This window comes from Carettochelys insculpta, chromosome 6 (genome assembly GCF_033958435.1).
Source record: "Carettochelys insculpta isolate YL-2023 chromosome 6, ASM3395843v1, whole genome shotgun sequence".
Classification (NCBI taxonomy): domain Eukaryota; kingdom Metazoa; phylum Chordata; order Testudines; family Carettochelyidae; genus Carettochelys; species Carettochelys insculpta.
Genome location: NC_134142.1, coordinates 119,405,206 through 119,423,955, shown reverse-complemented (window position 1 = coordinate 119,423,955; position 18,750 = coordinate 119,405,206). Strand labels below are relative to the sequence as shown.

The 18,750-nt window shown below is 55.6% G+C and overlaps 1 protein-coding gene across 1 annotated transcript; it reads left to right on the top strand.

Annotated features, from left to right (window-relative positions):
* Window positions 1–9,928: 9,928 nt before the first annotated feature.
* CABP4 (calcium binding protein 4) lies at window positions 9,929–18,004 on the top strand. The gene is made up of 6 exons (XM_074996037.1): window positions 9,929–10,174; window positions 14,627–14,657; window positions 15,212–15,355; window positions 16,368–16,477; window positions 16,582–16,729; window positions 17,494–18,004. The coding sequence occupies exons 1-6, from the start codon at window positions 9,929–9,931 to the stop codon at window positions 17,520–17,522; spliced, it is 708 nt and encodes a 235-aa protein (XP_074852138.1). The 3' UTR covers window positions 17,523–18,004.
* The last annotated feature ends 746 nt before the right edge of the window (window positions 18,005–18,750 follow it).

Sequence of the window (18,750 nt, the reverse complement as noted above, 5' to 3'; positions counted from 1 at the left end):
GGGGGTCCAGCTGAGAGGCTCCTGTAGGGCTGGCCCCATCGCACAGGGAGGTCTGTTCCCTTGACAGGGTGCCAAGGCTGAGGAAGGCTGGCCATGAGGCTGCAGATGGTGCTGAGCTTTGGGCATGTGGTCCCTGGAGGAGATCACCACGGCAACCACCAGCAGCCCCCCCAGGGCAGCCTCAGCAGAGAGGTGGAGGAGAGGATGGGGGCTGAAGAGGACCAGTTCTGGGGTCCCTCCTGGGGCAGGAGGACCCATAGGAAGTGTAAGGACCTGTGAACCTCCCGGTACAGTTGGCCTCCGACTTAAGCAGGGATTGCATTCTCGCGACCCCCAAGTAAGTCAAATACTCGGGCAACTTGGGGGAGCTGGGAAGCTCACCAGGGCAGCAGCCCGTGTCATTTTCCTGGCTCCAGCGAACAGAGAGGAGCCGGGAATCAGGCGGCAGCAGAGACGTGTTAATCCAAGAGACGCACAACTCGAGTGCGCGTATCTCAGGGGTCTGCGGTACTCCAGCCCCCCCTGGCCCCATCCTCCCTACACCTGAGTATCAGCTCGTCAAACACAGAGGCCTGAGAAAAATCCCGCCCCTCCTTGTTCTGGGGCCCCACCCCTCAATCTCTAGAGGGCACAATGCCGAGTGGCGGGTGAAGAGGATATGCTGGGGCCTTGGTCACCCCATTGTTGGTGTCAGGACTCTGATTCAAAGCTGCATGATATGGAGACACCCAAGGCTGCAGTGACAAAACCCCTTACCGGCCTGGGTTGAAGCCCCAGGCGTCACACTATTGCTATCAAACTGGGTTTACACGCCGTGTGCTATCTGCCTGAGGTTTGTGCTTCACAGACTGGTAAAATCCACAATGCACCCACACCTTGAATACAGCATGTGGTTCTGGTCACCCCGTCCTCAAAGCAGCATCTTAGTATCGGGAGTGGAACAGAGAAGGGTCACGAAACAGATGAGGGGTCTAGACCAGCTGTCGACTGAGGAGCGATGGAAAAGACTGGGACCGTGACGCTTGGAAGAGAGATGATGAAGAGGAGATATTACAGATGTCTGCAACTCCGCAGCTAGTGTGGAGACAATGAACCAGGCAGCATTGTTTAACCTCTGCACAAGCACAACATGAAGTTCAGCAAATTCACCCGCTGGAGAGAGTAGGCCGCAGGCTGAATGGAGCGAAAGGAAGGAATTCTTCACACAACAGTGTCAGTCTGAGGGACTCCTTGCCAGGGGATGTTGTGAAGGCCATAACTCTATTGGGGCTCTGAAAAGGACTACGGCAGTCCATGGGACTATGTCCAGCAATGGTTTTTAGCCAAGTTACCAGGCATTCCACTTCATGCACTGCCTTTCTCATAGCCTCTGTTTGTCAGGACCTTTGACTGGACGACAGGGGATGGACGACTCAGTGACAGCCTGTACCGTTCATTCCTTTTGAAGCACCTGCCACTGGCCACTACTGACAGACAGATACTGAGCTAGAGGGACCCTGGGTCTGCTCCAGGGCAGCCGTTCTTATGCAAAATAGCTGTAAGTGAGGCCTAAGTGCAAAGCTGGGGACCATCAAAGAGAGGTTCCAGCCAGATGATTTGCTGTTTATTTTGGATAGTAACAGAGAGGGAGCCGTGCTAGACTATATACCATCAAAACAAAAAAGCAGTCAAGTAGCACTTTAAAGACTAACAAAATAATTGATTTTGTTATTTCTTTTATTAAATAAAATTTGATTTTATTATTTATTAATTTAAAATATAAATTATGTTGTTAGTCTTTAAAGTGCTACTTGACTGTTTTTTCGTTTATTTTGGTGTAGCAACAGAACAAAGGAAGTTTCAAAAGAATAACCCATGAAGTAACCTCAGTGTTTAAGCTGGCTAGATGCAAAAGGAGGAAGAAGCCCTGACAAGAGATGCTGAGCCAGCAGCATGAGGCCACCAGAAATGGGAAGGTGAACAATGAAAAGGGCACGTGTGAATATGGAAAATAGGAAGTGGCGTGAGGAGCCAAAGAGCAAGAAATCAGAAGCACATCAGTGCGCCCTGGAAGTGGGAAGAGGTGCCCACCAGTGAGCCACGGAGCTGAAAGAGAAGGAAAGACGCAGAGAGTTCCCCCTGCCCGAGGGAGTGTCTGCCACAGGGACATCCAGCTGGGACAAGCAGCGTACAAAGGAGCAGACCCTCGTGGGGAACTCCTCACTGCTTTTGAAAGGCTGGGTGAGGCCCGCTGAGGTCGGGAGCAGGAGAGCCATGCGGCGTTGATTGCTAAGCTATCGGATAAAGCATTGGGCGTATTTAATGAGGTGCCGATTGTCCAGGCTTTGAAATACGATGAATTTACAAAGGTGCCTGGCAAAGGATGCGAGTTACACCTGAGGCACTGAGAGGGCAATGTGGAGGCCTCAGAAGGAAGGACAAGGTGAGCCGTAGGGGATGGGGGTGTAAACTGGGAGGTCTGATGAGAAAACAGGCCGAAGGAAAAGGGGCAGAGAATCATCTCCATCCAGGATCAGTTCCTGAGCCAGCCACCGCCAAGCGGAGGGAAGGCAAAGGAGACGATTGCCTTGGGAGCTGGCAATTCAGAAGAGTCTGAGACTCCCAGCTCCTGGGCTCCCAGCAGCAGCAGCATTGGCTGGAGCCCCCGGCCCTTTCCCAGCCATAAGGGTGAGCTCTGAGGGCTGCTGGAGAGGGTGGAGGCGGCTCAGAGGGGTCTCTGGGATGGGGGAGGCTGTGGCCCCCTTCTGCCCAGGAGTCCGCCCCATCCACCCACACTTCCACCCCTTCCAGGAACTCAGAGCTGCCCTCCCCAAAGCTGTGTCCTGAGCTATGGAGCACACTCAAGCTGGCGCATCCGGGGAGCGCTAAATGCAGTGGGAGGAGCAGGGGCCCAGTGTAAAGGTGAGGAGCCTGGTTCACCTTGGGGGAAAAGCAGCTTGGCTGGGGCCCCAGGCACTCACCTCCTTTGGGGGTCTCCTTGCCCACCCCTTGGACAAGGAAACGGTCCCAGAAAATGTTACCTATGGCAGGAGCACAAGAGACACTCTCACTGGGAGGAAAGAGGAACGCAGCCCATTGTCAGCTCAGCGAGGGGTGGTCACTGCACGCATGCGGTCCCCTGACCTTCTGAGTGCGGAGCAGCCTCTGGGTCAGCTTTCCAACCGGCTGGGGTCAGGGTTTGCAGGGGGTGGCCTGGCCAGGGGCCCTTGCTTCTGCTGCGCACATGCCCCTCCCATCCTGCAGCAGTGCCCCCTCCCCCGGAGCGGTGCCGCCGAGGAGTAACGCTTTCCAGCTGCGCCGCTGTGGAGAAGGGGTGGGATTGGCCCCTATGCGTGAGAAGCGGCGCGGAGCTCACGGTGAGCAGAAGGGGGTGTGGGGGTGCACATGCCCCACCAGTGCAACCCCCCCACGCGTCGCCTACGCCCAGCAGCCTGCCTGCCACACAACAGCCCCCCCTGCTCTCCATCAGCCCTGGGCACAGGGTGAAGCTGCTGCTTGAGCAGGAGAGCTCTCCAGTCTGTGTCTTCTGCCTCTAGCATGGTTAGGGTAACCATCTGTCCTGTATGAGGCAGGATAGTCCCAGATCTGGGACTCCAGGGTGCAGGTGACTGTCACTTCCCCGGGAGTGCTGGGGTCTGCCTCTTCCCCAGGGCTCGGAGAGCATTGGCAGCTGCCACTTCCCCAGGGCTGGGGGAAGGCCGGCAGCTGCTGCCTCCTTTCCAGCTCCCTGGGGCTTGGTGAAGCCGGGAGGAGCTGCCCCTTCCCCCCATATCTCCCTGTCCCGTATTTGGGACAGGGAGATACCGTCGCCCTAAGCATGGCACATGTGCCACGCACCACCCAGGCCACAGCCACTCCCCACATCTCCCTCCTCTCTTCCCTCCGACTCCCAGCTCGTCCCCTTTCAGCCACACCCTGGAACCCAAATAAAATGGAGAAAAATGGAGCATGTGTTCCACTGCCAGCCAGAGGATGATGCAACTGGTACCTATTTAAATGCACTCAACTTGGAAACAGCGTTGCCAACCCACAGAAATTTCATTTACAGGCAAAATGGGAAAAATTTACGGACAGACAAATTTTTTAAGGACATAATTTTTATACTATATTAAGATGACATAAATGGCCAAAAGTGAAAAGTAATCGTTGTCATTCATACATCACAAGAACAATATACTATTTAACTCACTTTCATTGAGTAGAAACAGAGAGGTAGTCATGTGAGCCTGTACTCCAACAAAACAAAACAGCAGAAAAGTAACACTTTAAAAACTAACAAAATGATTCATTCGGTGATGAACTTCCGTGGGACAGACCCACTTCATCAAATCAATAGCATTTCCGGTACAGACTGACAGCTATACCTACAGAGGACCAAAAAAAATTGCAATTAAAACTGACAAATCAAATACATAGGATGGAAGGAGGAGGATGGGGGCGAGGTGATATTAATTGTTCTGTCTGAGATAATTACGAGCATCAAAGGAAGGGAAGCAGTCCTTGTAATGCAGGAGGTAATTGATGTCTCTGTTCATACCATGTGTGAATGTGTCAAATTTGAATATGAAGTCTAATTCACAAATTTCTCCCTCTAATCTGTTTTTAAATTCTTTTTGCTTTAGGACACAAATTCTCTGGTCTTTAATAGAATGGCTCACTCCATTGAAGTGTTCACTGACGGGCTTATGTGTATTGAGTTGCTTGATATCTGCTCTGTATCCCTTTATTTTTTGGCGAAGGTTTTGCCCAGTCATTGAGTTAGTTATGTTGCCAATGTGCTAATGCTAACTCAGTGGGATAATGTAGATGATAACATCACCTGGATCACATGATTCGTGTAACATCACCTCAACCATTGAGCTAAATAAGCAACTCAAACGTCCAATTTCCACTGCTCCACAGTAAAATGGCTGAAGCAGCACAGAAAAAATTTAATTGCTATAGAATAATTGCTGTTTTTTGAAATTTTATTGCACTTTCACAAAATTTATGGACACCTAAATTTTTTTAAGGACTTTACAGACATGTCCAAATTCGACTAATTTTTTATGGACTGTCTGAAAATTTACTGACAGTTGGCAACCCTGTTTGGAAATGAAAAATGTCAGTCACAGGTGTTTTTGCTTTACTCTGAAGTTTTTCAGAGATTTAAGTGAAAGATCTTTGGCGTAAGGACAAGTTAGTTGTCCTGCTGAAGACTGCATTAAGTATGATGGACAAGATGATGTAGCTCTTCTCTCCTGTACATTTTCTTAATCCATATTTTTAAACTGATTTTATATTTCAGATGTACTTTTAAGCCTTCATAAAGTAATCCTGTCCGGTTACTACATATTTAACTCACTGAAACAAAGACCTTTAAAATACCGAGTCCCAGAGGTTTAGTGTGTTCATAGTCATTCTCATTGTTTTTAGAACGAGAGAACACTAATTTACTTTGTGTGATTTCCATAATAATTGATGTGTTTACAAAAACTTTCACCAACTTTTGAAACAAAAGTGTTTCTGAAGATTTTAGGCATAATGAAGGATGTTGTATCTTACTACGGTGCTGACTTTGCTGGAGGGTTGTCTTAGAATCATAGAATCACAGAAGAGTAGGACTGGAAGGGACCTCGAGAGGCCATCGAGTCCAGCCCCTGTCCTCATGGCAGGACCAAGTACTTTCTAGACCATCCCTGAAAGCCATCTATCTAACCTCTTCTTATATATCTTCAGTGATGGAGATTCTACCACCTCCCTTGGCAATTCGTTCCAGTGTTTGATCACCCTGACAGTTAGGAACTTTTTCCTAATGTCCAACCTGAACCTCTCCTGCTGCAATTTCAGTCCATTGCCTCTTGTTCTATCCTCAGAGGCAAGGAAGAACAAGTTCCCTCCCTCTGCCTTATGACACCCTTTTAAATACCTGAAAACTGCTATCATGTCACCCCTCAAACTTCTCTTTTCCAAACTAAACAAGCCCAATTCTCTCAGCCTGTCTTCATAGGTCATGTTAAAACTAGTTAATCAGATAGTCAAAAGTAAAGAAGCAAAAGCTACCTGCAATTAAACAGTTGGTGGCCCTCAAGCCATGGTCTCCAACACATTAGCCATGTGGCTAGTTGGCCGGCTGAGTGTGGCTAGTTGGCCTGGAGAATAAATATATTTCCAGAATAATGTGGCTAGTTCACAATAGCAATAGCCACTATAGTAGCAATTGCTTCAGCCCTGGTTAGACACCACAACTTTAAATGTTCTCTTAAAGTAAGGGTAGGGGTAAAGATTAAATTTACAGGGTTGGACCGAAAAGTCAGGAGATTCGGGGAGCAAGTTTTTTGTACTACAGTTATTAAAGCTAAAATGTGTATTTTAGATAAGGGCGGCCTCTTGAAGGGCTTATTTAAAAACCTATCTATCCGAAGATCAAAGCATTTAAGGCTAAGGCTTAGACTAGCATCTGTCTATGCAAGGATTTTTTTTAGAGATATGATTTTTGTCATCTTCAGCAATGCGCTAATCAAATATTTCCAAGCAAATTTGAAACTAAGGTCCTGTGTAGACTCACATGCTCTGAGCAAATATTACAGTAATAATTACACACATATTTATCAGCAAATGCAGAAACTGACAGTATATAGAAGTGGGGGCTGGCAAAAGCCCATTAAATGACTTTGTGACCCCTTGAATGGCTCTTTCACAGTATGTGTTCTGCTAATAGGTCTGGCAAGCTGGAAGGCTTTTTCGCTTGTATCTTACTACGATACAGTAAAGTTCCTTTAATCCGGCACGTCTGGGTCCGGACAGGTGCTGGATCACCAAATTTTCCAGACTATTGAACGTCACCATAAGTCCCACACCCGAGGTCAACCCCCCCCGTCGCAGCTCACCACTCCTGTGCATCCCCAGCTTCTTCTCCACCTTAGGCTCCTGCAGCTTCTTCACCCCCTCCCCCCCTCCCCCAGGCTTCTCAGCTTCTTCACCCCCGCGCATCTCCAGCTTCAGCTCCCCCACACGCCCTGGCTCCAACCCCCACATGCCCCAGCTCATCTCCACCCCCTGCAGCCCTAACCCACCCCAGGTTTAACCCCGCTGCCCCCTCCCATGGCCTCAACCCACCACCCAAGCCCCCCCGACCTACATGACTTTTGAGGTACCCATGTCTTGGGGGATGCTGGACCATCAGGCTTTCCGGACCACCAGAGGCTGGATTACAGGAATTTTACTGTATAACATTACTAGATGGCAGATTCACCAGGCAGCAGCCAGCTCAGGGGGACTTCAAGAAAGGTCAGAACAGGAATAGGAAGAGGAGAGTGGGTGTACACCACTGCTCCTAAATTTTCCCATCTGTGGGTGGAATAAATTTTGTTACATGCACCAAGGCATGTGCAGATATACACCAACAGTAGAATTGCATGCTGCCAGCTGTGAGCGGCTGTAGGTGCTCTTCTGTTCAGCTGGGTGGCATCTGAATCTCTGCCACATGGCCTGCCAAGCACTCAGTTTACAGGGAACACTTGTGGACACTAAGACCCAGCAAAGACAATGCCTTCCTTTGCCTCTTAAAACCAGCACCCATGGTTAAAGCCAGCACCTCCGGTCCCAATTTTTCCCCAAATCACCCGCTGCGAAGAGTCACTCCCTCCCCTGGAGCACTCTGAGGAGAAAGACTGTTGCCTGCGCCTTCCCTGAGACAAAAGCTCGGCTTCGTGCTCTTCCTAAAGTTAGTGATCGCTTTGGTTCAAACACGACGCAGGGTTCATTCCCATTACGGGTACGGCCAGTTAATTAACAAAGAGACAGAGGGTTGTGGTGAATTCAGGGTACAAGGGACAATGACAAAGTGGTGCCAAGCACATCAAAGTAAAATACACTTTTCGGGGACTGAGATTCAGTAAGGTACAACCTTACTTCACACTATATTTCTTGCCTATCTTTTCCTTTCCAGCAAGGGCTGCCTCTTTCCATCAGGGCCTTCTACAGAAGTGCTAGGGGCTGGTGTCCCTGGTCTGCCTTGGTGAAAGATCTTTGCCGAAGCGGGTTTCTCACCAAAGTTCAGTTCCAAGGGACATCAGCTCCTGCTGTGTCTTTATGTCACACTCCTTCCCTGTCCGGCCCAGGTTAAGGCAGCTGTCATTAACACAAAGGTGCCCACAGAACCAGATGAAGTTTGTAAGGTCTTCCCCACTGGAGATGGGTGTGAAATTTATGAAAGATGAATGGTAAAGAATGTTGAGCAGGGACAGACAGTGGGGACAAGATTCCTCTGGTCGGGGATGGATGCTCAGGGCCCTGCTGCAGGGAGGAAAGGTAGATCATCTGGCACTGGAACAATAGAAAACTCCTGCGGCTTTTGCCAAAGTGCATTTGGAGACAGGGTGATCGAATGGGGTCAGGGTGGATGATCAGTTGTTACCAGCCATAAGGGCGAACAACGGGGGCAGAGGGGAGCAGGTGGAGGCTGGTGGCTTGAGGAGAGGGACCACTGCCAGACACAAAGAGGCAGGGCCACAGCTTGGGTGCCAATTGTCCCACCCATTTTGAGTTAGACTCACTGCTCTCGTTTGGAGTGGGAAGGTTTGGTGGGCACTGTACCTAGGGTGCCTAGCCTGCAGGAGTGTGTGGCAGAAGAAAAGCAGATAGGAAAGGGTGTCCGAATGCTGATGAGAGCTGTTAATGCCATAACCGGCCAGAAGGAACTGGTAAAGGCCAAGAAACCGCTGAGAGGGCCAGGACTGCTTCAGCTCAGCAGGAAGAAGCAGTTGCTTTCAGGTGTGGGAAAGGCTTGTACCAACTGTCAGGGTGCAGAGGAAAATAGCCTGGTCTCAGGTCTGGGCAGGGCAGGGCAGGGGAATTAACCCCTGGAACTGAAGACAGTGTCCTGGGTAGCTGCTGCCAGCTGGGAGCAGAGAGATTCTAGAAAGCATCAGCGGCTGCTCCTCGAGGGAAGCCCAGGAAGGGAAGTGGTTTCTGGAGAGGCAGGAAGGTTGTACAGAGAAACTCCGAGGGGGATGGGGGGTGGACAATAAACATCCGGGGAAACTTTCCAAGCAGACTTGTGCCTGGCCAGCACTGCGGAGGGGGGAGTTAACACTGCAGGCCCACAACTGCCCTTGGACGAGCACTCGGGGGATGGAGGACCCATGGGAAGTTAAAGAAAGGCTTTTACTTACTGGTGAAGGATTGTCTGAGAGTGATGTGTGAGATGTGCCAGATGGCAGCAGAGAGAGTCCTACAGGACCCCAGCAAGTGCCTCTGCACCCCTTGCTGCCGATGCAAGAGGCATTTTAGCAATGGGCACGGTGGGACTTATGCTGTTGCCGACCCAAAGGGGGAAGAATATCTTGCTTGTAGTGGATTTTGCCACTGGGTAGCCAGAAGCAGTGGCTCTTTGTCTCAGAGGGGGCCCTCCCCAGCAGGGGGTGCTGTCACACCAGGAAGGGGGAGGAGCCTGCCCTGCCCAGCCCCGCCCTCCCCAGCCAGAGACCCCAGTTTTGGCAAGTGGCCCAGGGTGTGTGGGGCTGGGTGAGCAGCTGAAGGCGAGAGAGGGGGCAGAGGCGGGGAGAGCAGGAGTGATGGGATGGCACCACAGGAGGGGGTGGGGGGCAGGTGAGCTGTGGGGCGGGGAGCCATGGAGGCGAAGGAGGTCTGGGGGAGCGGCGCAATGGTGAGGGAGGGCAGCAGGGCCAGGGAGCTAGGGCATGCCGGGGGCACTGGGGCGGGGGGGCAGAGGTCCCCGCAGGTGGGGCTGGCGCTGCAGTGGCTGAGCTGCCCGTTTCCTGCCTGTGATCCCGGCTAATTGGCTTTGCCCCCAGCCCTGGCACTCCCGTGGGTGGGGGTGGGGAAATAAGAGGATTTCTCTGGCTCCTTCTTAAGGCCCTGCCGCCCTGTCTCCTCGGTCTGTGCCCATCCCGGAGCCGACTGCTGTGCCCCGCTGCCCGGCCTCATGCCCCACAAGCGGCCTGGCACGGCCAAGTCGGAGGCGCACAAAGAGGGGCCGAACCCGGATCACGGGGGGCAGGCAACCCCCAAGGACAAGGAGGAGCCCAAGGCCAGCAAGAGCCCCGGCGCTGAGTCGCACAGCCGCCTGCACTCCGGCCATGGGCGCAAGCATGGCAGGAAGGACCACAGCGACGCCAATGCCGAAGCCACCAAGGCCTACTCGCCCTTCCTCAACACCGTCTTCGGCCGGGTGCGCGGGCCTGGGGAAGAGCAGGGTGGGGCACACGGGGCGCAGGGCATGGGGTGCTGGGAGGGAGCTGGGTAGGGGCGCTGAGTGTGGGGCAGGGCCGTGAGGACTGGGAGCAGGGAGGGAGTACAGCATGGGGGCTGGAGGAGCGCAGGGTATGAGGGGGCAGGGTGAGATGAGGATGTGGGGGGCAGGGCATGGATTCCCAAGGGGTGGCAGCAGAGATACGGCTGATGGGCTGGGATACAGGGATGTGGGCACAGCAGGTGGGGGCCAGACTTTGATGCAGGGGGGGCTGGCACTAGGGGAGGAGGGTGAAAGATGAGCACCAAAAGGGGTGGGGGCAAGGCGGGTAAGAAGATGCCAGGGGAGAACAGGAATGGAGAGAGCCGGGCAGGGGGGTGAGAAGCGCTGGCATGCGCGGTGGGGGGGGTGGTTGGGGCTGTGGGGGAGGGGCAGCAGGGGGCAGTGGGGAATGGTTGGTTGGAGGGGGTTGGTTGGGGGCACTGTGGGGTGGGGGGAACATGGCTAGCTGGATGGGGTGGGTGGGTGGGGAGGGCTACGGCTGGTCATGTGGGGCGAACGGTAGGGTGGGACGGGGCAGCAGTGCAGGGTGGTTGGGAACTGGGTACAGGTCTCCAATGCCCAGTACAGTGCTGGAGGGGCAGGCCCCCAGCCCCCAGGTTTCCCAGAGGGGGAGGGGCTGGGCAGATTCGGGGAAGGTGGCGGGGGCAGATGGGGCACTGCTGGCCTTGGTGGGCCAGGGATCCTCACTCCCAGATGGCAACTGGGGCAGCCCACTGGTGCCCCTCTCTCCCTGGGGCCCAGAGCCCAGAGGGCTGGTGCCCAGCCCCCCGGGGCCTTCTCTGCCCCTGTGGCTGAGTGGGCTGCAGTGTGATATGATGCCCATGGGGCTTAACAGAAGCCTGCTGCCTGCACCCTGCCACCCCAACGAGCCAGCATAAATAGCCCTTTCTCAGCCTCCTGCTGGCAGCCCACCAAGGCCATTCTGCCAAGGGCCAGTCAGTGCTGGGGGAGCAGAGCAGAGCCCTCAGGGGATGGAGGGGGAGCAGGGCCTGGCAGTGGGCAGTGGGCCAGAGTATTGGATGGGCTGGGAGCCGGGGTCTGGCTGTTCAGCCCGGCTGGGCTGGAGATCACAGCTTTGCCTGCAATCCCCTTAATCCCAGCTTCAGCAGGTTAATTTTGGCTGGGATTTCTCACCCACTTCTGTGGCTTCTAAATGAAGGTGACACCTCGACAGCATCTCCCGCCCGCCCCTCCCACGCTGTACCCTAACATCGCGTGCGCACTGAGATGAGACGCCCCCATGCCCCTTTCTCCTGCAGAATGTCAGAGTCTTGGCTCAGATCCATACCCACCCCCCACATTTGGGGGGGCACTGCCAAGCTGGGGGGCAGCGAATGGGGCACAGGGCCTTTCCCCGCTAGCCGGTGCTGGCTCCTACCCAGCCCTGTGGCGGGAGGGATGCCTGGCTCGGGTGCTGAATGGTGTGGGGCCAGTGGCGGAGGCAGGCTGCCGTGGGGCACTGGCCTGGCTGTGGGGCTGGCGGCGTGCGGCTCTGCCCGTGCTGCCGCTGCTGTCCAAGGCTGGCACCCTCATGGGGCAAAGGGCAGGCGGAGGCCAGAGTGCGGTGGGGGCGTTAGCACAGAGCCCCCAGCTGCCACAGGTACCCCCGTGCGCAGAGCCCCACCTTGACCTCTGCTTGCTTAGGGGACTGCGCCACCCTCTGTCCCCCCCTTGCTCATGCCCTTCTGGGACAGGGCCTGTTTTACCCCTTCCCCACTGTCACCCGCCCGGGGCGCTGTTTCTGACTTTGGCTGGGCTCCAGGGGCTATTTAGGACCTGGAAAACGCCTGTTTTCTGGCGGATCATCGAGCCGTTAGCTGACAGGAGCCCTGCCTCCCGGCCCTGTGTGACAGGGAGGGCACACATTAAACGCACTCAGCTCTCATAACAACATGTTCTGGCATCTTGTGGCGAGTCACTGCAGGGGCACCGCGCGGTCTGAAATGTGAACACAGTAAACCCTCGCTGTAGCGGACAAATGGGGAGGAAGGTTGTCCGCTATTACCAAAAGTCTGTGATATGCCAGGGTTGACCTGCCCACCTGCCCCTGCCAGGCTCCCCCAGCCCCAGCCCTCCCCCCCCAAAAAAACACCCCTGAACTCCACCACGCACTGGAGGGGCTGGTGGAACCTGTCATGTCTCTGCAGGCGCCCTGCCGGAGCCACTTTACTGCATGCGGCTCCTGGCCATGCGCGTGCAGCTGCCTTATGGCAGAAGGTACCCGGCTACACATGGCTGGAGGCGCCTCACCATGCAGCCAGACCCGCTCTGCTGCACGCGGCTGGAGGCGACCAGCTGCTCACAGCTGGAGGCGCCCCTTTGCATGGCTGGATCTGCCTGGCCGCGCACAGCTGGAGGGGCCACCGCACGGCCTGAAGGAGTCACCACCAGAGCCCCCAAGTGCTCATGGTGGCTGAGGTGGAGGAGGTGGAGGTGGTGGCTCCTCCGGGCTGCAATAGCGGTAAGTCCTTTCTTTTTTTTTCGGGGGGATTGATTTTATGGACCCCAGTGGACTTCGGGAGCAATGGGGGGACGTCCGTTGTTCCCGAACTCTGTGAAATCGGGGTCCATAAAATCGAGGATTTGCTGAATATCATCTTAATTTGTTACTGTGTCTGCAGAGACAGCCCCTATCAGATCTCCCAGGTGCAGCTCAGCCCCTGGCGAGGAGAGGGGTCTAGTGGGTTTCGAGGGAGCGGTGGGGGGGAGATATGTCCGGGTTCTATGTAAGAACATCAGAATAGCCAGGCGGGGTCAGACCAATGACCCCTCTCACCCAGTGTCCTGTCTTCTGACTGGCCCGTGCTAGGTGTGTCAGAGGGAATGAACACAACAGGCACCCACTGAGTGATTCAGCCCTTTGCCCAGTCCCAGCTCCTGCTAGACAGGCGAGGTCCATGCAGAATATGCTATTGGATCTCTGCCGAGCCTGCCTAATAGTCACCTATCCTCCATGAGCCAATGTAGCTCTTCTTAAAATCCTGTTATTGTCTAGTTCTTCGTAACATCCACTGGCAAGGAGTTCCACAGGTTGTGTGCGCCTTGTGCGAAGAGCGACTTTCCTTTGTTTTGAACCTGCTGCCTGCTAACATGCTACGCTGGGTGCAGTAGACAGGGTAGAGCTCACGCTGTTGCTGGGTTTCTGCTGGCATTCTCCTTTCACTCCTAGGGCGCAGTCCTTTCTTGATTTTTTCTTAATTAAGTGATTTCAGATTTAGTTTAAAGAATATTAACTGTATCTAGCCTCCACACCCAACTCTGCTTCTAATATCTCTTGCACAACTGTCCTGCTAGCCCACCCTTAGTTTCCCATCTTTCGACTGGAATATCTGCCAATGCTTCCTTAGGCGCTGTCTATACCACAGGGTTTTTAAGAAATAACTTATTTCATGTTCTAATGTTGAAATAACTTATTTCTGGAACGAGCCTTCACGCTGCCAGAGCATTGTGTAACTGAGCATTCACGCATGAAAACCCGATTTCAAAATAAGTGCCATGGTGGGAGGTCTCCCCAGGGGCCAAATAAGATATAATTACCTTTCCTTTGTACACACGGAGTTCAGTTTGAAATTGGAAGGGAGGGGGTCGGCGAAAGCCGTTCCTTTGGGTGGAGTTACTATGCCAAGTTAAATGCCCTGTTATTCCAGAATAACAAGCTTTGCTGTGTGGACACAAGGAGGTTGTTTTCCTGAAAAAAGACTCCCCTCCCCAACCCCAAAAGAACAACCTAGTTTAGACAAGCCCAAAACCTGACAACGCTTTCTGAGTGTATGTCTATATTTACACGGGGGTCAGTGCGCTGCGATCAATCTCTCTGGGCTCGGCCGTCGACCCTGCTACGCCACACTGTTGCATGGAGCAAGGGACATTGGTGTGAGTCCAAAGAGCCCAGAACTACACAGGGCAGGTGGCCGATCCTGAGACGTTGATTCTAGCTATGCTAACGGCAGAGGTAAAATTGTGTATCTGAGATCAACTTTCTGTCCTTGTGTAGCCCAAGCCTTAGGTCACTTTCGTGACAAGCCTTTGGCTAGCTTATCACCCTGCCTCTGTTTAGAAGCTAACTCCCTGTCAGAAGGGCTGTGCTTTTCCCTCTACCCGTGTTGCATTAAAAGCTCTCTTTGGGGCTAGGGTGAGAAGATCCCTGGTTCAAAATTCAGGGGGTACAGCACCTCCTAGCCCCCCACCCTTTATAGCTCCCCTGCACCTGCCCTGGCTTTTGGCACCGTTTGCCCTGCTGGCATGGCTTGCAGGTGTGAAGCTTTTGGGGAGCGTCTCCTTGGCTCCAGCTCCATATCGGAGCAGCCAGCCCAGGGCATCTCCCTGCATCCCGGGGGTCTAACCACCTGCTTTTCTTTCTGCCCTTAGGAAAGGGATCTGTCCCCGGTAGAGCTGGATGGTGAGTTGGGGGGATCCCTGGCTGCAGTAGAGTTGGGGGCTGCCCCTATTGGGGGGGCACTGGGACCCAGGCACGTCTGTTTGCTCCCTCAGAGATGGGGCAGTGGGTCGTGCCTGCCTCTGCCATGCTCAGGTCGTGTGGTTCACGGGCCAGGGACAGAAGGACAGGCACAGTGCCTGCTACCCTGGGTGGAGGGTGGGTGAGATGGTCCCAGTTATGACTCCATCCTGGGCTAGATTGTCTCAGTGCAGAGCCAGACGTGCCTGGCCTACAGCAGAGGACTCTGAGCCACACAGGCCCCCAGCATGGATCAATGGGAATGACCACTAGGGGGCGCCCCTGCTGGTAGCCAGGCTAGTCATGGTACCCCTCACCAGCTGCAGGTGAGCATCACTGCCTTGGCCAAAGGAGGGGCTCGCCCTCCATGCACCCTATGGCCGATTCGGAGCCAGTTGTCACCTCCCCACGACCAGGTTCCCTGGAGACACCCAGGGTAGGTGCATTGTACTGGCCACCCCACCGCTGAGCACAGCTCTGGCTCCTCCTTGTGGCAGAGCTGCTGGACGCCTTCAAGGAGTTCGACACAGACCAGGACGGCTTCGTGAGCTACAAGGACCTGGGCGAGTGCATGCGCACCATGGGCTACATGCCCACCGAGATGGAGCTCATCGAGATCTCCCAGCACATCAAGATGAGAAGTGAGTCGGGGGGTGGCGGTGCCCCCAGGGGTCCCTGCCCCCACTGCACCCCTCCTTGTTGCCTCCTGGGGATCTTCCCCGTCCCAAAGAGACCTCCCCCGACTCACACAGCTCCTCTGTGGGACCCGCCCCTGCCACAGAGACCCCCCCCCCGACTCACACAGCTCTTCTGTGGGACCTGCCCCTGCCAGAGAGACCCCCCCCGCCGACTCACACAGCTCCTCTGTGGGACCTGCCCCTGCCACAGAGACCCCCACCCAACTCACACAGCTCCTCTGTGGGACCTGCCCCTGCCACAGAGACCCACCCCCGCCGACTCACACAGCTCCTCTGTGGGACCCGCCCCTGCCACAGAGACCCCCACCCAACTCACACAGCTCCTCTGTGGGACCTGCCCCTGCCACAGAGACCCCCCCCGACTTACACAGCTCCTCTGTGGGACCTGCCCCTGCCACAGAGACACCCCCCGACTCACACAGCTCCTCTGTGGGACCCGCCCCTGCCACAGAGACCCCCACCCAACTCACACAGCTCCTCTGTGGGACCTGCCCCTGCCACAGAGACCCCCCCCGACTTACACAGCTCCTCTGTGGGACCTGCCCCTGCCACAGAGACCCCCCCCCGACTCACACAGCTCCTCTGTGGGACCTGCCCCAGCCTCAGAGACACCCCCACTGCTCCCATGTGGGACCTGACCCAGCCCCAGAGACCCCCCGCTGACTGCTCACACAGTGTCTCTGTCGGACTTGCCCCTGCCCCAGAACAACCCACTGGTCACACAGCTCCTCTGTGGGACCTACCACCGCTCCAAAGAGACCACCCTCCCATCTCTCACACGGCTGTGTTAGCTACAGAGCCCTGACTTTGCCCCAGGGAGATCCCTGCATGCACATGGCTCCCCTGGGACCTGCCCCAAGGATGCCCCCCCCCCACCGGGCTTCCCTCATACAGTTCCCTGTGGGACCCTGCCCGTGGCAGGGGCCGGGCACTGACCTCCGCGTCTCTCGCGCAGTGGGCGGGCGCGTGGACTTCGAGGACTTTGTGGAGATGATGGGGCCGAAGCTGCGGGAGGAGACGGCCCACATGGTGGGGGTGCGTGAGCTCAAGATTGCCTTCCGTGAGGTATGGGGGTGTCAGGAGAAGGAGAACGTGGGCGCAGGGGGCTGGGGCAGGGAGCGCGCCCCTCCAGCCTCACCCCGTTCTCTGCCTCTCTCCTGCCCCCCAAGTTTGATGTGAACGGGGACGGGGAGATCAGCGGCACGGAGCTGAAGGACGCCATCGTGGGCCTGCTGGGGGAGCAGCTCCCCTCCCAGGAGGTGGAGGAGATTCTGCGGGACGTGGACCTCAATGGGGACGGCCGTGTTGACTTCGATGGTGAGAGACCCTCTGCAGCCCACCCTCCCCCCCACTGACTCCCAGGGATGACCCTGCCTTGGGGTCCCCCTCCTTCCCCACTGGCTGCACAGTGCCTCCCACCACTGGCCATGGGACCCCCTCTCCACACAGAGCCCGGGCGATACCTCCTCTCTGCAGTGAGCGCTCATCCCCGACTGCTCCTCTCCCTGCCAGCGAGATGTCTTCCTATGATCCCCCCTCCACCCCCAGCATCTCTGTGCTCTTCCCCTTGTGCTTACTGGGGCTGGGCCCTGCACCCACAGGCAGGATAAGGTCAGAGCCCTGGGTAACCAGCCCCGCCTTGCCCCAGCCTCAGGAACACTCTGTAGCTCCAGGAGGGCTGGTTTTTCACAAGGTTGGGGTGGGGGGCACCTGGGGGGCAGAGCTGCCTGCGTGAGGGGTGGGCGTTGGCCGGAGGAGAGGAGGGAGCCGGAGCTAGGAGGGGTGCAGAGTGCTTGGAGTCGGGGGGGACAATCTCCTGCCTCCCAGGGAGTGGGGGCGTGTGCAGCTCCTGCTTGTGGGCGGCCCCAGCCCCTCGCCCTGCTCTCCTCGGCTCTGAGCTGCGGAAACACCACTTGTGCAGCTTGGGCTGGGCAGCCGCCGGGCCCAGAGAGCTGTGGAAGGGGTACAGGGGGATGGAGCAGGCGGGAAGCCCAGCGCAGGGCCGTCGGGCTGTGCGGCGCTGGATGAGGGGCGGGAGGTGCTGGCTTTGGCTCATTCTACCTCTCCCTTGTCTCTCTCAGAGTTTGTCATGATGTTGTCCTCCCGCTAGCGAGGTCTGGTGGAGGGGGCCCCGCGCCCCCGCCATCGCCACAGTCGTTCCAGCATCCGGGGGACCTGAGCCGCTCTGAGGGACTCGCTGGCGACCCTACAGGAACTTCCCTCTCGATCCTTTGTGGGCCTTTGCAAGGAAACCCTCTGCCGGCCTCTCTCCCTTGCCATGCGCTGCTAGGGGGCAGGGCTTGCTTGCCCCATTAGAGACCCTACCGGGGGCTGCGAAGGCTCTAACTAGGCCAGGCCCTGCTTTGCAGATTGGAGCCTGAATAATCTCCCTTCACCCCCATCAGGCTGCCCCACCAGCCCCACCCCCCATTTGCTGTTGTCCTGAGCTGGGCTCTGCTTCCAGGCCGGCCCATGGTGCCCTAGATACCTATGCTCCTGCCCCAAGTCGGAGATATACCCCCTCCCCGGCAATGACTAGATTGAAGGAAGGAGGCCAGTCAGCCCCCTCCACTCCCATCCCCACTCACCAAATGGCGCTGCTAAAAAGCTGAGTGGTGACAGAGCGCGAACAGTGGCACGGTTTCCATTTGCCCTCCGCCATGGATCCACAGGGCTGGCGCTATGCCCTGGCTTTTAGACAGCCCCTGAGAGCGGCGTTTCTCGACTCCTGTGCCACAGCACACGGCTATGCCCCCTCGTTCCTAGCGGTGGGTCGCAGTTTTGCAAAACTGCACGTCAGAACGAAAAAGACACCTTGACAAGCATCGGCGCTGGCAGGCAGCCCATACGTTTGCTCCCTGGGGCAAGGCCCCTTGCAAACACTGGGTACGCCTCGCATTCCGTCCCCCACAGCAAGGCCAAGAGGGATCAAAAGTAAACAGGGACGAAGGACCCTGATGAATGCAACGTGCTCCAATGAGCCTTTGATGATGAGGCCCATAAAAAAGACGTATAATTCAAGCCTTCGTTTTGTATCTCTGTTTGCTTCAGGGTAAAAGCTGGAAGGAGCCTGATCTGGAATGGCATTATAATGACTTGTATGGCCTTTAAGGACTGCAGCAAAAGGCACCTTCCCTTGGGTGACTATTTTGGTAATGAGCCGAAGTGATTCGTTATTAGTTGCTTGTCATCCCAAAATATTATTGGCCAGCGTGTGTTGCTGAGCTGACAAACATGACTTTGTCCAGACGGCTTATAGTTAGCTGTAGTGTAATTTTAGTGTCTGAAAATGTCAATTCTGGCACAAACAAGAGATGACCATCTAAGGCCAGCCAGCA